Source organism: Hippopotamus amphibius, chromosome 3, assembly GCF_030028045.1.
Source record: "Hippopotamus amphibius kiboko isolate mHipAmp2 chromosome 3, mHipAmp2.hap2, whole genome shotgun sequence".
Lineage (NCBI taxonomy): Eukaryota > Metazoa > Chordata > Mammalia > Artiodactyla > Hippopotamidae > Hippopotamus > Hippopotamus amphibius.
In genome coordinates, this window is record NC_080188.1 from 62,949,174 (window position 1) to 62,968,047 (window position 18,874).

At 36.0% G+C, this 18,874-nt stretch overlaps 1 protein-coding gene across 2 annotated transcripts in view; it reads left to right on the forward strand.

Annotated features, from left to right (window-relative positions):
* GRID2 (glutamate ionotropic receptor delta type subunit 2) overlaps positions 1-18,874 on the forward strand; it is a 1,416,273-nt gene that overhangs the window by 1,137,191 nt on the left and 260,208 nt on the right. For both annotated transcript variants that reach the window (XM_057728577.1, XM_057728578.1), the window contains one exon: positions 4,680-4,818. In XM_057728577.1, coding sequence (XP_057584560.1) covers positions 4,680-4,818 — 139 coding nt within the window. The remainder of the gene's footprint in view (positions 1-4,679; positions 4,819-18,874) is intronic.

Consider the following 18,874-nt stretch of genomic DNA (forward strand, 5'->3'; position numbering starts at 1 on the left):
AGATGCTGCCAAATTGTTTGTCAAAGTGATTGAACCAATTTATAAGCTCATCAACAGGTTACTAGGATTCTGGTAGCTCTACATCGTTGCCTACACTTGATATTGTATATTTCCTTATTTTAATCATTCTGTTGGCTATGTAGTGGTATTTCATTTTTCTTTTAATTTGTGTAGCCCTCATAACTAATGAGGTTTCCACTTTTTCATATATTTAATGGGCATTTGGTTATCTTTTTTTTAAAATAAATTTATTTATTTATTTATTTATTTTATTGGCTGTGTTGGGTCTTTTTCTTGCTGTGCGCAGGCTTTCTTTAGTTGCGGTGAGTGGGGACTACTCTTCGTTGTGGTGTGCGGACTCCTCATTGCCGTGGCTTCTCTTGTTAAAGAGCACGGGCTCTAGGCGCGTGGGCTTCAGTAGTTGCAGCACGTGGGCTCAATAGTTGTGGCTCGCAGGCTCTAAAGCGCAGGCTCAATAGTTGTGTCACACAGGCTGAGTTGCTCCGCGGCTTGTAGGATCTTCCTGGAGCAGGGATCGAACCAGTTTCCCCTGCGTTGGCAGGCAGATTCTTAACCACGGCGCCACCTAGGAAGCCCTGGTTATCTTTTTTTGTGAAACTTTTGCCCATTTTTCTAGTTATTGTCTGTTTTGTTATTGATTTATAGAAAGAAAATATATGTTGATGAATTTTTTGTTAGATATGAGTATTGCAAATATGTTCTACTGTGGCTTGTCTTTTTACTTTCTTAATGGTGTGTCTTAAACTACAAAGTATTACCATAGTCAAATTTATCAATCTTTTCTCTTTTTTATCCTCATTTTAAAATAAATCTGTTAAGATATATTTGACTCATAAAAATTGTATTAAGGTATACAACTTGATGTTTTAATATTTTTATACATTGTTAAAAGATCACCACAAACTAAATAATCTGTCCATCACCTCTTCATAGTTATAGTGTATATGTTGGAAATATTTAATTCAAGATGTATCCTCTTAGAGAGTGTTAAGTATACAATACAATTTTGCTAACTATTGTCACCATGCTATACATTAGGTAACTAGAACTTACTCTTACTGCATAAATGAAACTTTGTACCCTTGGACCAGCATGTCCTTATTTCCCCCATACCCCCAGCCCCAGCCCCTGAACACCACCATTCTGTTCTCTGCTTCTATGAATTTGATTACCTTAGATGCCACATATAAGTGAAGTCATGCAGTATTTGTTTTTCTGTGTCTGGTTTATTTTACTCAACATAATGTTCTCATGGTGCATCCATGTTGTCACAAATGTCAGGATTTCCTTCTTTTTATGGATGAATAATATTCATGTGGGAGGGGAGGTATGTTTTCTACTATGGCTTGTCTTTAAATGTATATCACATTTTCTTTATCTGTGCATCTACTGATGAACATTTACATTATTTCTATAAATTGGCAATTGTGAATAATGCTGCAGTGAGCATGGGAGTGCTGTTATCTCTTTGAGATACAGACTTCATTTCCTTCAGATATATACTCAGAAGTGGAATTGCTCATTCACCTGGTAGTTCTATTTTTTTATTTTTTGAGGAACCTCCATATGTTTTGCATAGTGGTTGTACAAATTTACATTCACACCAACAGCATACAGGGTTCCTTTTTCTTTTCACATCCTCCCCAAAGCATATTCTCACTCTCTCTTTTTTCCTATAACAGACATCCTAACAGGTGGAGGCAATATATCATTGTGGTTTTGACTTACATTTCACTAACAAGTAGTGATGTTGAATATATTTTCATATGCCTGTTGGCCATCTGTATGTCTTCTTTGGAAAAAATATCTATTCAGAGCCTATACCTATTTTTTTAATCATGTTTGGCTTCTTATTGTTGAGTTATCAGAGTAGCTCATTGATTTTCAGACTTCTTTTCTTATATAAGTTATGAATTTCCCTTTAAATACAAATTTAGCTGCATCCTGTCAGCTATCAAAATTTGTGAAGTTTTGCTATGGAGTATTTTTATTATCATCAACTTCAAAATACTTTTTATTTCTCGTGTGATTTTTCTTTGACCCATGACCTAATTGAATTGTAATCGTTGATTCCAAGCATGTGAGGATTTTCTGATTTTCTTAGTCCCACCCCCACTTGAAGGCTCTCAAAAGCATTGCTCAGCATCTCAGTTTCTTATCCTCCTGTTGGTAAATTGGCATTTATCCGTCAGGAAAAAGCAGTTCTAAATACCAGGTCACAATTCTGAGTTATCTTCTTCAGGATCTTGATTGTCTAGTATTTTACTGCCTCTTTAGCTCTCAAACGCATTGTATGTTCGGTTTTTCTAGTTGCTGTCAATGGAAGGATTGTTTTGAATTACCAGAATTAGAAGTCAAGATTCCCATTACTTTTGTATTTGATTTCTAAGTGCAGATATCAAATACAATGTCATTTTATTTGGACTCCACAAGAATATTTGAATTTCCCAAGTTTCAGACTTTATGTCACAGATGAAGAAAACTCAAAAAGTATTCTTTCTTATGGGTGATAACTCTAATCGAGGGTAAAGAATGCATAGACACAAACCTTGAGTGAGCCTTTGGAGTCATGACTTTATTGCTCTACCTTTGTCATATTTGTTAACATCTTTCAGTCTTTAGCTGTCATCTTGTTCATATTTTATTATTTTCTCAATTAATCATTTTGTCCAGGAAGTCCCCATTTGATTTTAAAATGAATAGTTTATTGTGCTTTCATCTTTTAAAAGCTGAGTGAATAGTTCCTTTGCTTTGAAGAAGAAGGTATCCAAAATGCATTATAACTGCTTTTGAAAAACTGTGTTCCAGATATCAGAGGTTAGCCTATTCTGAGTATATTACATCAGGAAAATAGCTCAGGTCATATCCAAAGGATATGTTTGTGCTACACTGAAAGTTTAGAGGTATTGCACAGTGAGAGTTAGTGGTTGGCATAAAAATCTGCCTGATATGATTAACTGACTTCTGTTAAGCCATTCACGTATTGATGTACCTAGGCAAATGTAGTATTATATCTCTTTAACTTATGCTTACTCTTAGCATACATCTAATTTATTTTAGAAGGATTATGAACTTCATACAAAACAAATATTCATTTAACAAATATTTCCCCACCTAATATGGGGCAGGAAGTGTTTCTATGTTAGAAACTATATAATAAAGAAGAGAAAAATATATAAAAATATGATAACATGATTTCTAAAAAATACGGTGGCTGAAAGAATGGGGTTGTGGGAAACTATTTTAGATAGAATGGCAATAAAGTGTTTGTGAAGAAGTATCATCTGAGCAGAAACTTAAATAAATTAAAGGGGAAGTCATTTTTAAATTAAAAAGTGGAGAATTACAGGCATAAAAATTGCAAGTACAAAGACCCTAGGACAGAAATCAGCATAACTCTATACAAAATTGCAAGAAGGCCATTGCGAGAGTGAAAAAAGCTAAGTCAGGAAGTTGACCTGAGATCAGTTCATGCAGGACCTGGTAGGCCTTGGTAGAGATTTTTGGTTTTTATTTTCCTGAGAGTGACAAGAATCCACTGGAAGTTTGGATCAGGGGACTATCAATGATTTCATTTTCATTTTTAAAGAGCATCACAGTAATAGACTTAGGAGTGGTCGTGCCTAGAATGTAAACAAGTAAACTATTTAAGTGGTTCAGTAGTACAGTCAAAAGATGTGACAGCACTGGAAGTGAGGAGATGACATAGGATTTGGTATGTAGTTTGAAGGTAAAGGTGACAGGACTTGCTACCAGATAGGATGTTGCAAAATTTCCAAGTATTTTGTCTGAGAAATAGAATGAAGAGTAGTGCTATTCCCTGAAATACTTTAGACTGCGGTGTTAATTCAAGAGTGAAAATAAAGTGTTCTGGTTCAGATGTGATAAATTTCAGATGCTCATTAGATTCCCAGCGGAAATTATGTAGGCATTTCTTTGTAGCTCTCTGGAGAGAGTAGGGCTTGAAATATAAATCTGAGAGCTATGAAAGTATACTATAGATGATATTCAACATCAGCAGACTTGAGATTACCTGAGGTTGGAATGTGGACAGAACAGAAACAGTTTAAAGACCGAGCCCAAGAGCACGCCAACATTTAGAAGATGGAGAAGAAGATTCTACAACAGGATTTTGAAAGAGTATTTAGTTACTTAGGAGCAGATCAAAACAAATGTGTTGATGCTGAAACCAATAGTAATATGTGTTTTCCCAAGATTATTAATAACCTATGGTTCTAGGGTATTTAACAAAAAGTAATCTTTAATATTATTTATTAAACTAGAAATCTGAAAATTTATGTTAAATATAAGCATAATAGTATTAATATCTCCTAATTAGCAAATAGTCAAGCCCTTAGATATAAAGTGTATATTTGTGGTTATAATAAGAGGGTAATTCTAGGATTGAACAAGAAGGTGGGAAAATATCATTTAAACATGTTATACTAAATATTTATCATGCTTCTATTTGACTGAGTCTCACATAGTCTCATAAAACAGATTCAAATATGAAGTTATGCACATAAGCAAAATACGGAGATCCACGCTGATGTTCTGTAGAAAGATTTCTCATTACTTAAAAGTTAACTTACTATTGAGTGTGTATGACCTCAGATTCTCCATAAATACTTGTTGATGTTCTCTGCTTCTTTCCACAGGTGGGGAAGTCCCATACACAACTCTTGCTACCCGAATGATGATGGGGGCATGGTGGCTATTTGCTTTGATTGTCATCTCATCTTACACAGCAAACCTGGCTGCTTTCCTCACTATCACCCGCATTGAAAGCTCCATCCAGTAAGTAGACAAAGATTCCACTTGACATAAAGCGTGAGAAATGACAGAAGTGGCCAAAGCTATTTAAATAAGTGTGTGCCATCTGATAATAAATTTACAGCTTCCTTTTGAGTAAAGGCTTAATTTTGTGATGTGCGGACATCAAAACATAATCCAACTCCTGAAAGTACAGTTTTGGTAGAGCATTTTTCATAAAATAAAATTCTGGGTATAATTTAGATGTTGCTTCCCACATTTTCCTGGAAGGATGACACATATTCCGAATTTTAACCTCCATAAAATATGACTGTGTCTGGGCAATGTTATAAAAAAGAAGGAAAAAGGATACATACCAAAATATATATATTTCAAATTTGACACACGGTCTTTGCCTTGAGTCTGTCCCATTATGCACTGTCTGAGTAAATAGGTTGACACTAGAGGATTGATAGATAGTTGATAGGTAAGGAAAGAGAGAAAGAGGGAGAGAGAATAGCTATCAAGATGTAAACCACGTTCTGTCTCTTCATTGCATTATAACTAATGTGAGTATTATTGCTGCTGTTTTTCCAGCTGCAATGGTGGTAAATTTTCATTAACTGTGGTGTACTTTTGAATCCTGAAAGCTACCTAAGTCAGTACTTTATTTCACAAATGACTTTCCCATGAGCCCTGAGAATCCAAAGCCCTTTGATTTACCGCGGCCAGTTTTTCTTTATGTGGTTTCGTGCCATAAGGTCAGGTCAGTGCCAGAGTACAACTTCTGCCTTGTTAAAACATAATGTCCTGTATATTGTTTTAAGAAAAATTTTTCTGAAAATGTTTTATTAATCCAAAAGCAAGGTAGTTTGAACTTTCCAAAAGTTAAAAAATGTTTATTTCTCAACAAAATTGACCATTTAAGATTAGAATAATTAGCTTTGTCAAAGAATTCATTGGGGATTTAATTCGTCCTTAAGAGAAAACATAAATTCTTCTTGCTTTAAAATAGTATGGAAATGAATTCCATAAGTAGTTACATAATTATTATAGCACAATACTAAAAATAAGAAATATGGTGTTTTTTTTTCAATTGCTTGTGGTATGTAAATTGAAACCCCAGAATTCAACTACTAATAGTCAATTATTTCATCCATTTATGAAAATGATGTTTCCAACTTCTCTCATCGAGTCATAGTCTTCAAGTTGTTTTCCCAGTTATTTCTTTGGTGCAGAACCTTCATATCCTTTCAACTTACTACCCTTCTAGTCAGTTCTATGTGTGGCATAAGTTATAAGTGATCCAGAGTGAAATAATGGAAAATTTAAACTGATGACCCCATCAGAGTCCTTTTCTAAGCAATAATGAAAATGATTACAACCTTCCAGTCCAAGAAATCAATGAATTAGTAAAATTATGCAAATAATAATTAACATTTATTGAGCACTCACAAGATACCAAACTTAGTGTTAGATGTTTGACATGCATTGGCTTATTTAATACTTACAACCAAAAAAAATAAAGATATTACAAACAAACAAACAAAAAATACTTACAACCATCTTCTGAAATACAAACTACTTATTAATAACCCATTTTACAACCGAAGTTGAAAAAAGTCACTTGCCCCAAATCATTCAGCTAATAAATGATTGATTAAAGACCAGACCTTAAATTTGTCTCATTTCTGAATCTGCATTCTAACTGTACCAGATGAGTCCCCATTCCACACCCTTGTACATTTGTACAGCCAGTTGTTCTTAGTGAACGTTGTAAAGGATGTCATAGGCTTATTCATTGCTAAATATAGTGATGTAAAGGATGACTTTATTCAAATCCTCAGTTTGTGTGAGGAAATATATCAAAACTTAGGAGATTTTTGCGTTGGGTCAATTCTGTAGGCATATATCCCAATGTGAGCTAGTTACATCTATAACTGATACCTGCCATTCAGGATAAGATTGCTTGGCAGAACCAGTCAATAGAAATCACATTAAGAAAAATAATTTTAAAAAATGAAAATGGAGTATTTTATTTCACTAATATACTTCTTGTCAACTTTGTTTAACATGTTATATTTTAAGAGTACTTAAAGCTAAAAACTTATGTAGCTCAAATCTGACTTTGAAACGTTTTAAAATAAATAAATGAAGAAAATTTAAATAGCTGATTTTGTATAGTGTATAACAATAATAACCATAAATAATAAAAATTATGGATAATATTCACTGAGAATTTATTATGAATTTATCAAGCATATTTTATATATATATATCCCCTTCAGTACTCAAAATTACCCTAATAATACAGCTACTACTATTATTCCTACTTTGTAGATGAAGAAACAGAAATTTGGAAGTTAAATGCTCATTCTCACACACTGAATAGTGTCAGAGCTGGAGATCTAACCTACATCAATCTAATACCGATTCATGACTTTACCTACTGAAGTTTTTCTTTATCTTACAATTTGTTTCTTGCTGGTCCTTACAATTTGTTTGCTTGAGCCTCTGTTTCACTGAGGTTGCAGCCTTCATGGTGTGTGTATATCTGAGCTATTTCGTCATTACTGACTTTGCTAGCAGTCGTTTGTATCTAGATTTTCATGCAATAGCAGTGGGAGCAAAAGCCTTCATCAAATTTTTACAGCCATATGTTTTTCTAAAGTAAAATCTAATGGAAAAAGATTGCAATTGCACATGATGTCTCCCACAAGTGTAGTTCTCCACAATCTCCAAAGTAACTGAACATTCATTTTTTTTAGCAAATTATTTCTTTCTAATGCCAACACACATTATTAAAAGTCAACAGTGGGTATAATGAATCTCCCCTTCGTTCTAATCTTATCACCAGGCTAATTATGAAAGGGGGAAATCAGGCCAAATAAGTTAAAAGAGACCTGATTCTCTCCCCAAACTTAAAGGTATCTTCTAATTTCATGCTTCAGCTGTGTTGGTAAACATGATTCTAATGTTTCTTGGAAACATTCAAAGTTCCATTTATAACTATGTCAAACTTTCTTGGAAAACTCTAGGTCTAATTTTTCTTAGAAAAGACAAAAACTTTTTTCACAAAACCATCCAATGTCATGCTTCTTAATCATTTACAGTCATGAGATTTGCTCATCATTAAATGAAGCAATGCTCAACAGGGTGCCTTTTCCCAGCCCAATTTCTGTGCAAACATAACAAACATATACCATCCACGTCTTTATTCCCAAAATTCAAAGTCAATTCTCCATACCAGGAGAGTCAGAGGTGGTTATAGGAATGTCAGTGAGAGAGAGAGTGGAAGCAACTACTTTTTTTTTTTTTAAGTTCTTTATTGGAATATAATTGCTTTACACTCTTGTACCAGCTTATGGGTACACCAGAGTGAATCAGCTGTATTTATACACATATCCCCATATCCCCTCCCTCCCGCGACTCCCCCCCACCCTCCTCGTCCTGACCCTCCAAGACATCACCCATCATCGAGTTGATCTCCTTTTGTTATATAGCAACTTCCCACTAGCTATCTATTTTACAGTTGGTAGTATATATATGTCTATGCTACACTCTCACTTCGTCCCAGCTTCCCCTTCGCCTCACCAACCCCGTGTCCTCCAGTCCATCCTCTGTATCTGCCTCCTTATTCTTGTCCTGTCACTGGGTTCATCCGCAGCATTTTTTTTTTTTTAGCTTCCATATATATGAGTTAGCATACAGTATTTGTTTTTCTCTTTCTGGCTTACTTCACTCTGTATGGCAGACTCTAGGTCTATCCACCTCATTACATATAGATCCATTTCATTCCTTTTTATGGCTGAGAGGAAACAACTACTTTTAAACAGGTGGTTGACAGAAAGTCTTAACAGCTGGTAGGAGAAATCCAATAGATTTATTCTCAGGAAGCTGAGTATATTTTACAAAATTTACCCCCTTTTCAAAATTAGATATTTATTGTCATCTAGCCTTCCATTTGGCACTTGCCATTAATAAAAATGTTGAAAGTGAATTTTCCCTGGAGAAGATAACACATAAGTTATTTTCATATCCCATCGATGATGGGGCAGCCCAACATAACTATGTTTTGCTGCTAGATATGATGTAATCTGACAGATTGCAACACAGTTGAGGATAGCTATTGATGTATACCGTAGGTTTCTTTTTTGTTTGTTTGTTTGTTTTTTATTTATTTATTATTTTGGGGGGTACACCAAGTTCAATCATCTGTTTTTATACACATATCCCCGTATTCCCTCCCTTCCTTGACTACCCCCCCAAGTCCCCCCCACCAACCCCGCCCCAGTCCTCTAAGGCATCTTCCATCCTCGAGTTGGACTCCCTTTGTTATACAACTTCCCACTGGCTATCTATTTTACAGTTGGTAGTATATATATGTCTGTGCTACTCTCTTGCTTCGTCTCAGCTTCCCATTCACCCCCCGCCCCCTCCCAATCCTCGAGTTCTACAGTCCATTCTCTGCATCTGCGTCCTTGTTCTTGTCACTGAGTTCATCAGTACCATTTTTAGATTCCATATATGTGAGTTAGCATACAATATTTGTCTTTCTCTTTCTGACTTACTTCACTCTGTATGACAGACTGTAGTTCTATCCACCTCATGACATATAGCTCCATCTCATCCCTTTTTATAGCTGAGTAATATTCCATTGTATATATATGCCACATCTTCTTTATCCATTCATTTGTTGATGGGCATTTAGGCTGCTTCCATGTGCTGCAATAAACATTATGGTACATGTTTCTTTTGGGATTATAGTTTTCTTTGGGTATATGCCCAGCAGTGGGATTACTGGAACATATGGTAGTTCTATTTGTAGTTTTTGAAGGAACCTCCAAATTGTTTTCCATAGTGGCTGCACCAACTTACATTCGCACCAACAGTGCAGGAGAGTTCCCTTTTCTCCATACCCTCTCCAACATTTGTTGTTTCCAGATTTTGTGATGATGGCCACTCTGACTGGTGTGAGGTGATACCTCATTGTGGCTTTGACTTGCATTTCTCTGATGAGTAGTGATGTTGAGCATCTTTTCATGTGTTTGTTGGCCATCTGTATGTCTTCTTTGGAGAAATGTCTATTTAGGTCTTCTGCCCATTTGTGGATTGGGTTATTTGCTTTTTTGGTATTAAGCTGCATGAGCTGCTTGTATATTTTGAAGATTAATCCTTTGTCCATTGTTTCATAGGCAGCTATTTTTTCCCATTCTGAGGGTTGTCTTCTTGTCTTGTTTAGGTTTCTTTTGCTGTGCAAAAGTTTTTAAGTTTCATGAGGTCCCATTTGTTTATTCTTCATTTTATTTCCATGATTCTAGGAGGTGGGTCAAAAAGCACCTTGCTTTGATGTATGTCATAGAGTGTTCTGCCTATGTTTTCCTCTAGGAGTTTGATAGTGTCTGGCCTTACATGTAGGTCTTTAATCCATTTGGAGTTTATTTTTGTGTGTGGTGTTAGGAAGTGTTCTCATTTCATTCTTTTACATGTTGCTGTCCAGTTTTCCCAGCACCACTTATTGAAGAGGCTGTCTTTTTTCCATTGTATACTTGTGCCTCCTTTGTCAAAGATAAGGTGCCCAAATGTGTTTGGACTTACTTCTGAGTTCTCTATTCTATTCCACTGATCTTCCTTTCTATTTTTGTGCCAGTTCCATACTGTCTTGATCACTATGGCCTTGTAGTATAGTTTGAAGTCAGAGAGCCTGATTCCACCCACTCCATTTTTCCTTCTCAAGATTGCTTTGGCTATTCGGGGTCTTTTGCATTTCCATACAAATCGTAAGATTTCTTGCTCTAGTTCTGTGAAAAATGCCATTGGTAATTTGATCGGGATTGCATTGAATCTGTAAATTGCTTTGGGTAGTACAGTCATTTTCACGATGTTGATTCTTCTAATCCAGGAACATGGTATGTCCCTCCATCTGTTTGTGTCATCTTTGATTTCTTTCATCAATGTCTTAAAGTTTTCTGCATACAGATCTTTTGCCTCCTTAGGCAGGTTTATTCCTAGGTCTTTTATTCTTTTGTTGCAATGGTGAATGGGAGAGTTTCCTTAATTTCTCTTTCTACTCTTCCAATGTTAGTGTATAGGAATGCAAGAGATTTCTGTGCATTAATTTTATACCCTGCTATTTTACTAAACTCATCAATGAGTGGTAGCAGTTTTCTGGTAGAGTCTTTAGGGTTTTCTATATATAATATCATGTCATCTGCAAAGAGTGACAATTTTACTTCTTCTATTCCAATTTGGATTCCTTTGATTTCTTTTTCTTCTCTGATTGCTGTGGCTAAAACTTCCAAAACTATGTTGAATAATAGTGGTGAGAGTGGACACCCTTGTCTTGTTCCTGTTCTTAGAGGGAATGCTTTCAGTTTTTCCCCATTTAGAACAATGTTGGCTTTTGGTTTTTCATATATGGCTTTTATTATGTTGAGGTAATTTCCTTCTATGCCCATTTTCTGGAGAGCTTTTATCATAAATGGATGTTGAACTTTGTCAAAAGCTTTTTCTGCATCTATTGAGATGATCATATGGTTTTTATCCTTCAATTTGTTGATATGATGTATCACATTGATTGATTTGCGTATATTGAAGAATCCTTGCATCCCAGGGATAAACCCCACTTGATCATGGTGTATGATCTTTTTACTGTGCTGTTGGAGTCTGTTAGCTAGTATTTTGTTGAGGATTTTTGCATCTGTATTCATCAGTGATATTGGTCTGTAATGTTGTTTTTTTGTGACATCTTTGCCTGGTTTTGGTCTCAGGGTGATGGTGGCCTCGTAGAATGAGCTTGGGAGTGTTCTGCCTTCTGCAATATTTTGGAAGAGTTTGAGAAGGATAGGTGTTAGTTCTTCTCTAAATGTTTGATAGAATTCACCCGTGAATCCATCTGGTCCTGGGCTTTTGTGTGTTGAGAGATTTTTAATCACTGCCTCAATTTCTGTACTTGTGATTGGTCTGTTCATAGTTTCTATTTCTTCCTGGTTCAGTCTTGGAAGATTGGATTTTTCTAAGAATTTATCCATTTCTTCCAGGTTATCCAATTGATTGGCATATAGTTGCTTGTAGTAGTCTCTCATGATCTTTTGAATTTCTGGGTGTCCGTTGTTACTTCTCCTTTTTCATTTCTAATTCTGTTGATTTGCATCTTCTCCCTTTTTATCTTGATGAGTCTGGCTAATGCCTTTATCAATTTTGTTAATCTTCTCAAAGAACCAGCTTTTAGTTTTTTTTATTTTTCACATGGTTTCTTTCCTTTCTTTTTCATTTATTTCTGCTCTGGTCTTTATGATTTCTTTCCTTCTGCTCACTTTGGGGTTTCTTTATTCTTCTTTCTCTAGTTGTTTTAGGTGTAAGATTAGGTTATTTATTTGATAATTTTCTTGTTTCTTAAGGTAGGACTGTATTGCTATAAACTTCCCTCTTAGAACTGCTTTTGCTGCGTCCCATAGGTTTTGGGTTGTTGTGTCTTCATTGTTATTTGTTTCTAGATACTTTTTGATTTCCTCTTTGATTTCTTTAATGATTTCTTGGTTGTTTTATAGTGAATTGTTTAGCCTCCATGTGTTTGTATTTTTTGCAGTTTTTTCCTGTAATTGATATCTAGTCTCATGGCATTGTGCTCTGAGAAGATGCTTGATATGATTTCAATTTTCTTGAATTTGCTGAGGTTTGATTTGTGACCCAAGATGTGATCTATCCTGGAAAATGTTCCATGTGCACTTGAGAAGAAGGTGTATTGTGTCGTTTTTGGATGGAATGTCCTATAAATATCAATTAAGTCAAGATGGTCTAATGTGTCCTTTAAAGCTTGTATGTCTTTATTTACTTCCTGTTTGGATGATCTGTCCATTGAAGTAAGTGGGGTGTTCAAATCTCCCACTATTATTGTGTTACTGTTGATGTCCCCGTTTATAGCTGTTAGCATTTGCCTTATGTATTGAGGTGCTCCTATGTTGAGGGCATAGATATTTACCATTGTGATATGTTCTTGAATGAATCCCTTGATCATTATGTAGTGTCCTTCCTTGTCTCTTGTAATAGTCTTTAAATTCTAATTTGTCTGATATGAGTATCGCTACTCCAGCTTTCTTTTGACTTCCATTTGCATGGAATATCTTTTTCCATCCCTTTACTTTCAGTCTATATGTATCCCTTGGTCTGAAGTGGGTTTCTTGTAGGCAGCATATAGAAGGGTCTTGTTTTTGTGTCCATTCAGCCAGTCTGTGTCTTTTGGTTGGAGCATTGACTCCATTTACATTTAAAGTGATTATTGACATGTGTGTTCCAATGACCATTTTCTTAATTGTTTTGGGTTGTATTTGTAGGTGTTTTCCTTTTCTTGTGTTTCCTACTTAGAGAAGTTCCTTTAGCACTTGTTGTAAGGCTGGTTTGGTGGTGCTGAATTCTCTTAACTTTTGCTTGTCTGGAAAGCTTTGGATTTCTCCCTCAAATCTGAATGAGATTCTTGCTGGGTAGAGTATTCTTGGCTGTAGGTTTCTCTCTTTCAGGACTTTCAGTATATCCTGCCATTCCCTTCTGGCCTGCAGAGTTTCTGTAGAAAGGTCCGCTGTTATCCTTATGGGTTTTCCCTTATATGTTGTTTGTTGCTTTTCTCTTGCTGCTTTTAATATTTTTTCTTTGGGTTTAATTGTCATTAGTTTGATTAATATGTGTCTTGGTGTATTTCTCCTTGGGTTTATTCTGTATGGGACTCTCTGTGCTTCTTGGACTTGGTGAATTATTTCCTTTCCCATGTTGGGGAAGTTTTCCACTAGAACCTCTTCAAATATTTTCTGAGACCCTTTCTTGTTTTCTTCTTCTTCTGGCATGCCTATATTTTGAATGTTGGTACATTTGATGTTATCACTGAGGTCTCTGAGACTGTCTTCTATTCTTTTTATTCTTTTTTCTTTTTCCTGCTCTGTGGCATTTATTTCCCCCATTCTGTCTTCCAACTCACTTATTCATTCTTCTGCCTCAGTCATTCTGCTGTTTATACCATCTAGAGTATTTTTAATTTCAGTTATTTTGTTATCCATTGCTGTTTGTTTTTCTGAGTTCTTATGAACTGTTTCTTGCACTTTCTCTATTTTGTTATCGAGATTTTGTATCATTTTTACTATTGTTACTCTAAATTCTTTTTCAGGCATTTTTCCTATTTCCTCCTCATTTATTTGGTCTTGTGGGTTTTTTTTCTACTCCTTTACTGTTTCTTTGTTTCCTCATGGTTGTCCAAACTTTTGGGGTTGCTTGTCCTGGCAATGGAGGTGTTTATAGAAGATTGTCCAAGCCTCAGACTAATGTCCAAGTGTTGGGTTAAACAAATATTAAGTCTAGGAAACACATACATGTATAAGACACACAATTAGTGAATCCATTAGGACGTAAGGCTCTGGAAAGACCTTGCAGAACCCCAGTATGCTATCAGATATTCAAAGAGAAACCCAACAGAAATTGATGACTGAAACAGAACAAATCAGAGACTAAAGCAAAAGCAAACTAATAAACAAATAACACCTTACACATACAACACTTATCCAGGGAGATTTTGTAAGCTAGAATCAAATATAGAAAAGAGCCAGAGTACCACCAGACAGAATGGAGATTCTCAGAATGAAATCAGACAATTATACTAAGAACTAAGATAAAGACAAAAACCTAATATTAAATACCAAGGTGGTGCATCATCTGGAGAATAGAGCAAGGAGTCTGAGCAGATCGATAGTGTTGCTTATAAGTATGTTAAGATAAAATAAACTAAAAATGGATGGAAGAAAGGGGAACAGAAGAGCATAGTGTGATTGGAAATATGCAAACAAAAAGAAAGGAATAGAAATGTATAAAAGATAGGGATGAAAGGAAAGTATGAGAGATATATTGTCCGTACTACCAAAAACTTAGCTAGAAATAGAAGTATATAAAAAGGCAAAAAAATAAAAATAGAATAAAAAATAGCATTAAAAAATTATGTTATAAAACTTGTAGATTCCTTAGGACTAAGATCATAATTAATAAAGGAAAAAAAAAAATCCAGAACTGATCCCAGAATGGACCAGTTCAATAGGATTGATACTAATATTTCGCTTTCCTTAGAGTCTCCTTCTGTAAGTGTCCTTCTACTCGCCTTGGGTTTTTTTGCATTATTCTGTGACCAGCAGAGCCTCCTTTATTGTTCGTCTGTAAGCGTCGGTGTGTGGGGAAGGAGAGGGTACAGTAGTGGCTCCTTCCCCTGGGAGTGAGTGAGCAGTGGCGCACTGTTGTTTCAGTCATGCTTGGAGGTGCCTGTTGCAGAGGGACGCCGGTGGCTCAGGTGTAAACAGAAAGTCTCAGAGTTGGGCCTCTCTCGGGTTTGTTTGTTTTTTTTCTCTTCTTCTCAGCAGCCTCCCTGCTGCCTGCATTCCAAGGGGTTTTAATCTAGCCCCGCCGAGTGCCTGAGGGTACTTGTTGTCCCTGAGCGCCTTAGGTGGCCCACAGGGCATTTCTCCACTGCCTGTTCCAGAGGTGCCAAAAGAGAGAGAGAGGCTACGACCGCAGTTCCTCCCCCCCGCCCTTGATGCAGCATCCAGCTGCCATCATGGCCGGGCAGCTCTCAGGGGCGGGCACTCCTCGCCGCAAACCTCTTCCCTCCTGTCCTCTTGGTCCCTCACCTTACTGGCAACAACTTTTCTCACCCTGAGCCAGCTCTCTGGTTCTCCTGCTCCCGCTCCCGGACCCTCTGTTCAGCTGTGAATCAACGTCTCGGTCCGGGAACGCTGAGCTGCGGTGTGGACCCTCCGTGTGTTTCTCACTCCCTCCCATCTGCCACAGCTCCGCCGCTTCACCCTCTTTGAGTCGTCGTAGATGCCTCCCTACCGGTTATGTCGGGCTCCTTGTGGTCCTTTCTGGTGTCCGAGGTCATCTGCTGGTGTTCAGCTGGTTCTCTGTGGGAATTACTGTGTCCTTCCGTGCATTCCCAATGCATCTGTGGAGAGGGATGCATTCCACGTCCCTCTACTTCACCGCCATCTTTTTCCCCCTTATGGTTTGGTTTCTAAAGAGAAACTTATATGCAATTTCTATAAGACTCTAATGACATCTGGGCTTTTGCATTGTTGCTAAAACAGTAACAAGTAGCTAAATTGTTTTCAAATACTTAAAAAATGGAATGTACTTTTTTCTCTTGGTAACCAGGCTAAAAGTGGCAGTGGTGAAATGGGGCATGTGAAGCTTTGAAGGTATTTTTGAGTAAATATTGGCTAATAATATCATCAACAGTAACTGTATTAGTGATGCAATTTTCAAAAACCTACTAATTTCACATGTAAAAGTGAAAATAGCTATGGGGGAACATCATAGCTGTATGGTTATAGTCATTAATAACTTTAGAGCTAGATTGGTCTATGGTGATAAAACTTAAGGTCTTTCATTTCCTGGGGCTATATGTAAGCATGGATCTATTCAAAGGGATCCCAACATCCTACCATATTTTTATATTTAATGCATTCATTTTTCATAATGGTTGAGGTTGTACTAAACAAAATATTGAGTTAATAATACAGCCACTGAATCAAACTAATTTGGGATACATTTCTTTCCAAGCTTATGCAAATAAGATTCATAAATATTCTATGCACTAAAGAGACCACTTTCCCTACCATACCAATAACAGGATTCTTGCATTCATATTTGTCTATATTTGGGACAGGAAAAAATTATTGAGCAGCTGGTTTTCTCAGTGCCACACAGTGAGTAAGACTGGGCTTAGAAATCCAAGTCTTTCTCCCAGTCTAGGGAAACAGAGAATGCTAGCAGGTGCTCTGTAATGAAGTGATTTATTCCTTTCCTTTGCCTCCCATGGTGCTATGTAACTGTCTTTGGTACATTACTGTTAAAAAAATCATTACAATCATGATCTTGGAAATGGAGGTATTCCTAACTACAAAAACTTCTAAATAAATGTTAGTTTCATTCAATTAGTTTAACTAACTACATATCTATATACAGTTCACCCTTAAACAATATAGGGTTTATGGGCACCGACTCCTGCACAGTCAAAACTCCATGTAAAGCTCTTTTTCTTTCAGTTTTATTGAGATATAATTGACATACAGTACTGTATAAATTTAAGGTGTATGATACATAATGATTTGACTTACATACATCATGGGATTACCACAAGTCCAGTGAACATTCATCATATCATAGATTCAAAATTAAAGAAATAGAAAAAATTATTTTTCCTTGTGATGAGAACTCTTAGGATTTATTTTCTTAACAACTTTCATATATAACACACATCCTATAACATAATTATCTTTATCACATTGTACGTTACATCCCTAGTACTTATCTATCTTATAACTAGAAGTTTGTACCTTTTGACTGCCTTCATCCAATTCCCCATTTCCCCACCCCCCTCCTCTGGTAACCACAAATCTCATCTCTTTTTCTCTGAGTTTGTTTCTTGGCTATTGTTAATAATGCTTCAGTGACCATAGGGGTGCATAATCTTTTCAATTCAAATTTCAAATTCAAAAGAACATAATCTTTTCAAATCAGTATTTTCATTTCCTTTGGATGAATACCCAGGAGCAGAATTACTGGATCATATGGTGACTCTATTTTTAATTTTTGAGGAATCTCCATACTGTTTTCGACAGTGAACACCAATTTACATTCCCAAAAACAATGAACAAAGGTTCTGCTTTCTCCACATCTTCACCAACACTTGTTATTTGTTGCCTTTTTGATAATAGACATTCTGAGAGGTGTGAGGTAGTATCTCATTGTGGTTTTGATTTGCATTTCCTTGGTGATTAGTGGTATAGAGCATCTTTTCATGTGCCTGTTGGCCATCTTCTTTGGAAAAATGTTTATTCAGATCCTCTGACTCTTTTTTAATCAGATTGTTTGGGTTTTTTGATGTCAAGTTGTATGAGTTCTTTGTATATTTTGGATATTAACCCCTTATTGGATATATCATTTGCAAATAACTTCCCCTATTCAGTAGCTGGCCTTTTCATTCTGTTAATAGTTTCCTTTACTGTGCAAAAGCTTTTTAGTTTGATGTAGTCCCATTTATTTATTTTTACTAATCTATATAAAACTTTTGAATCCCCCAAAACTTAACTACTAGTAAACTACTGTTGACTTGAAGCCTTAACAACAACATAAACTGTTGATTAACACATATTTTGTGTGTTATATGTGTTATACACTTATTTTCACAATAAAGTAAGCTAGAGAAAAACTTGTCATTAAGAAAATTATAAGGAAAATTATTTATGGTACATATATGATTTTAATGGGAAAAAAAATCCATGTATAAGTGGACCCTCACAGTTCAACCCTGTTATTCAAGGGTCAACTGTAGATATTTAAAAATTTAGGCATTTAGTTTATAAAGATATTTAGGTAATATCCCTCAGTCACAGTCTATTTGGGGAGATAATGTAGAATTCAATGGCATAGGGCTATGATAAATTTATTTATAAAATGCTGTATGAACGCAAGGGAGGAGTGATTTAAGTCAGTAACTTGGAGAGAAGGGGAGGAGAAAGGGAAAAAAAACTCTTGGGCATCGCAGAGGTTCTCTGAGGTATCATCTGAGAGTTTGATCTTGATGGATAAATTTCAACAGACTGAAGGAGTGGCTTATAACAGAGGTATGACGCTCCTAGGAGAATATCTAGGAAAGGGTAAATGATCAAAATATATTCATTTCCTTCCTGTATTGAGATAGGTGATGTGAGAGTGGCGGGAAGTGAAATAGCAAAGGAGGGTAGGTTGTTTGTTTTGTTGTTGTTGTTGAGTTGTATGAGCTGTTTATATCTTTTGGAGATTAAGCCCTTGTCTGTCGTATCATTTACAAATATTTTCTTGCATTCCATAGGTTGTCTTTTCGGGGTTTTTTTATGGTTTCCTTTGCTGTGCACAAGCTTGTAAGGTTGATTAGGTCCCATTTGTTTATTTTTGTTTTTATTTCTATTGCCTTGGGAAACTGACCTAAGAAAACTTTGTTACGATTTGTGTCACAGAATGTTTTGCCTATGCTCTCTTCTATGAGTTTTATGGTATCATGTCTCATGTTTAAGTCTTTAAGCCATTCTGAGTT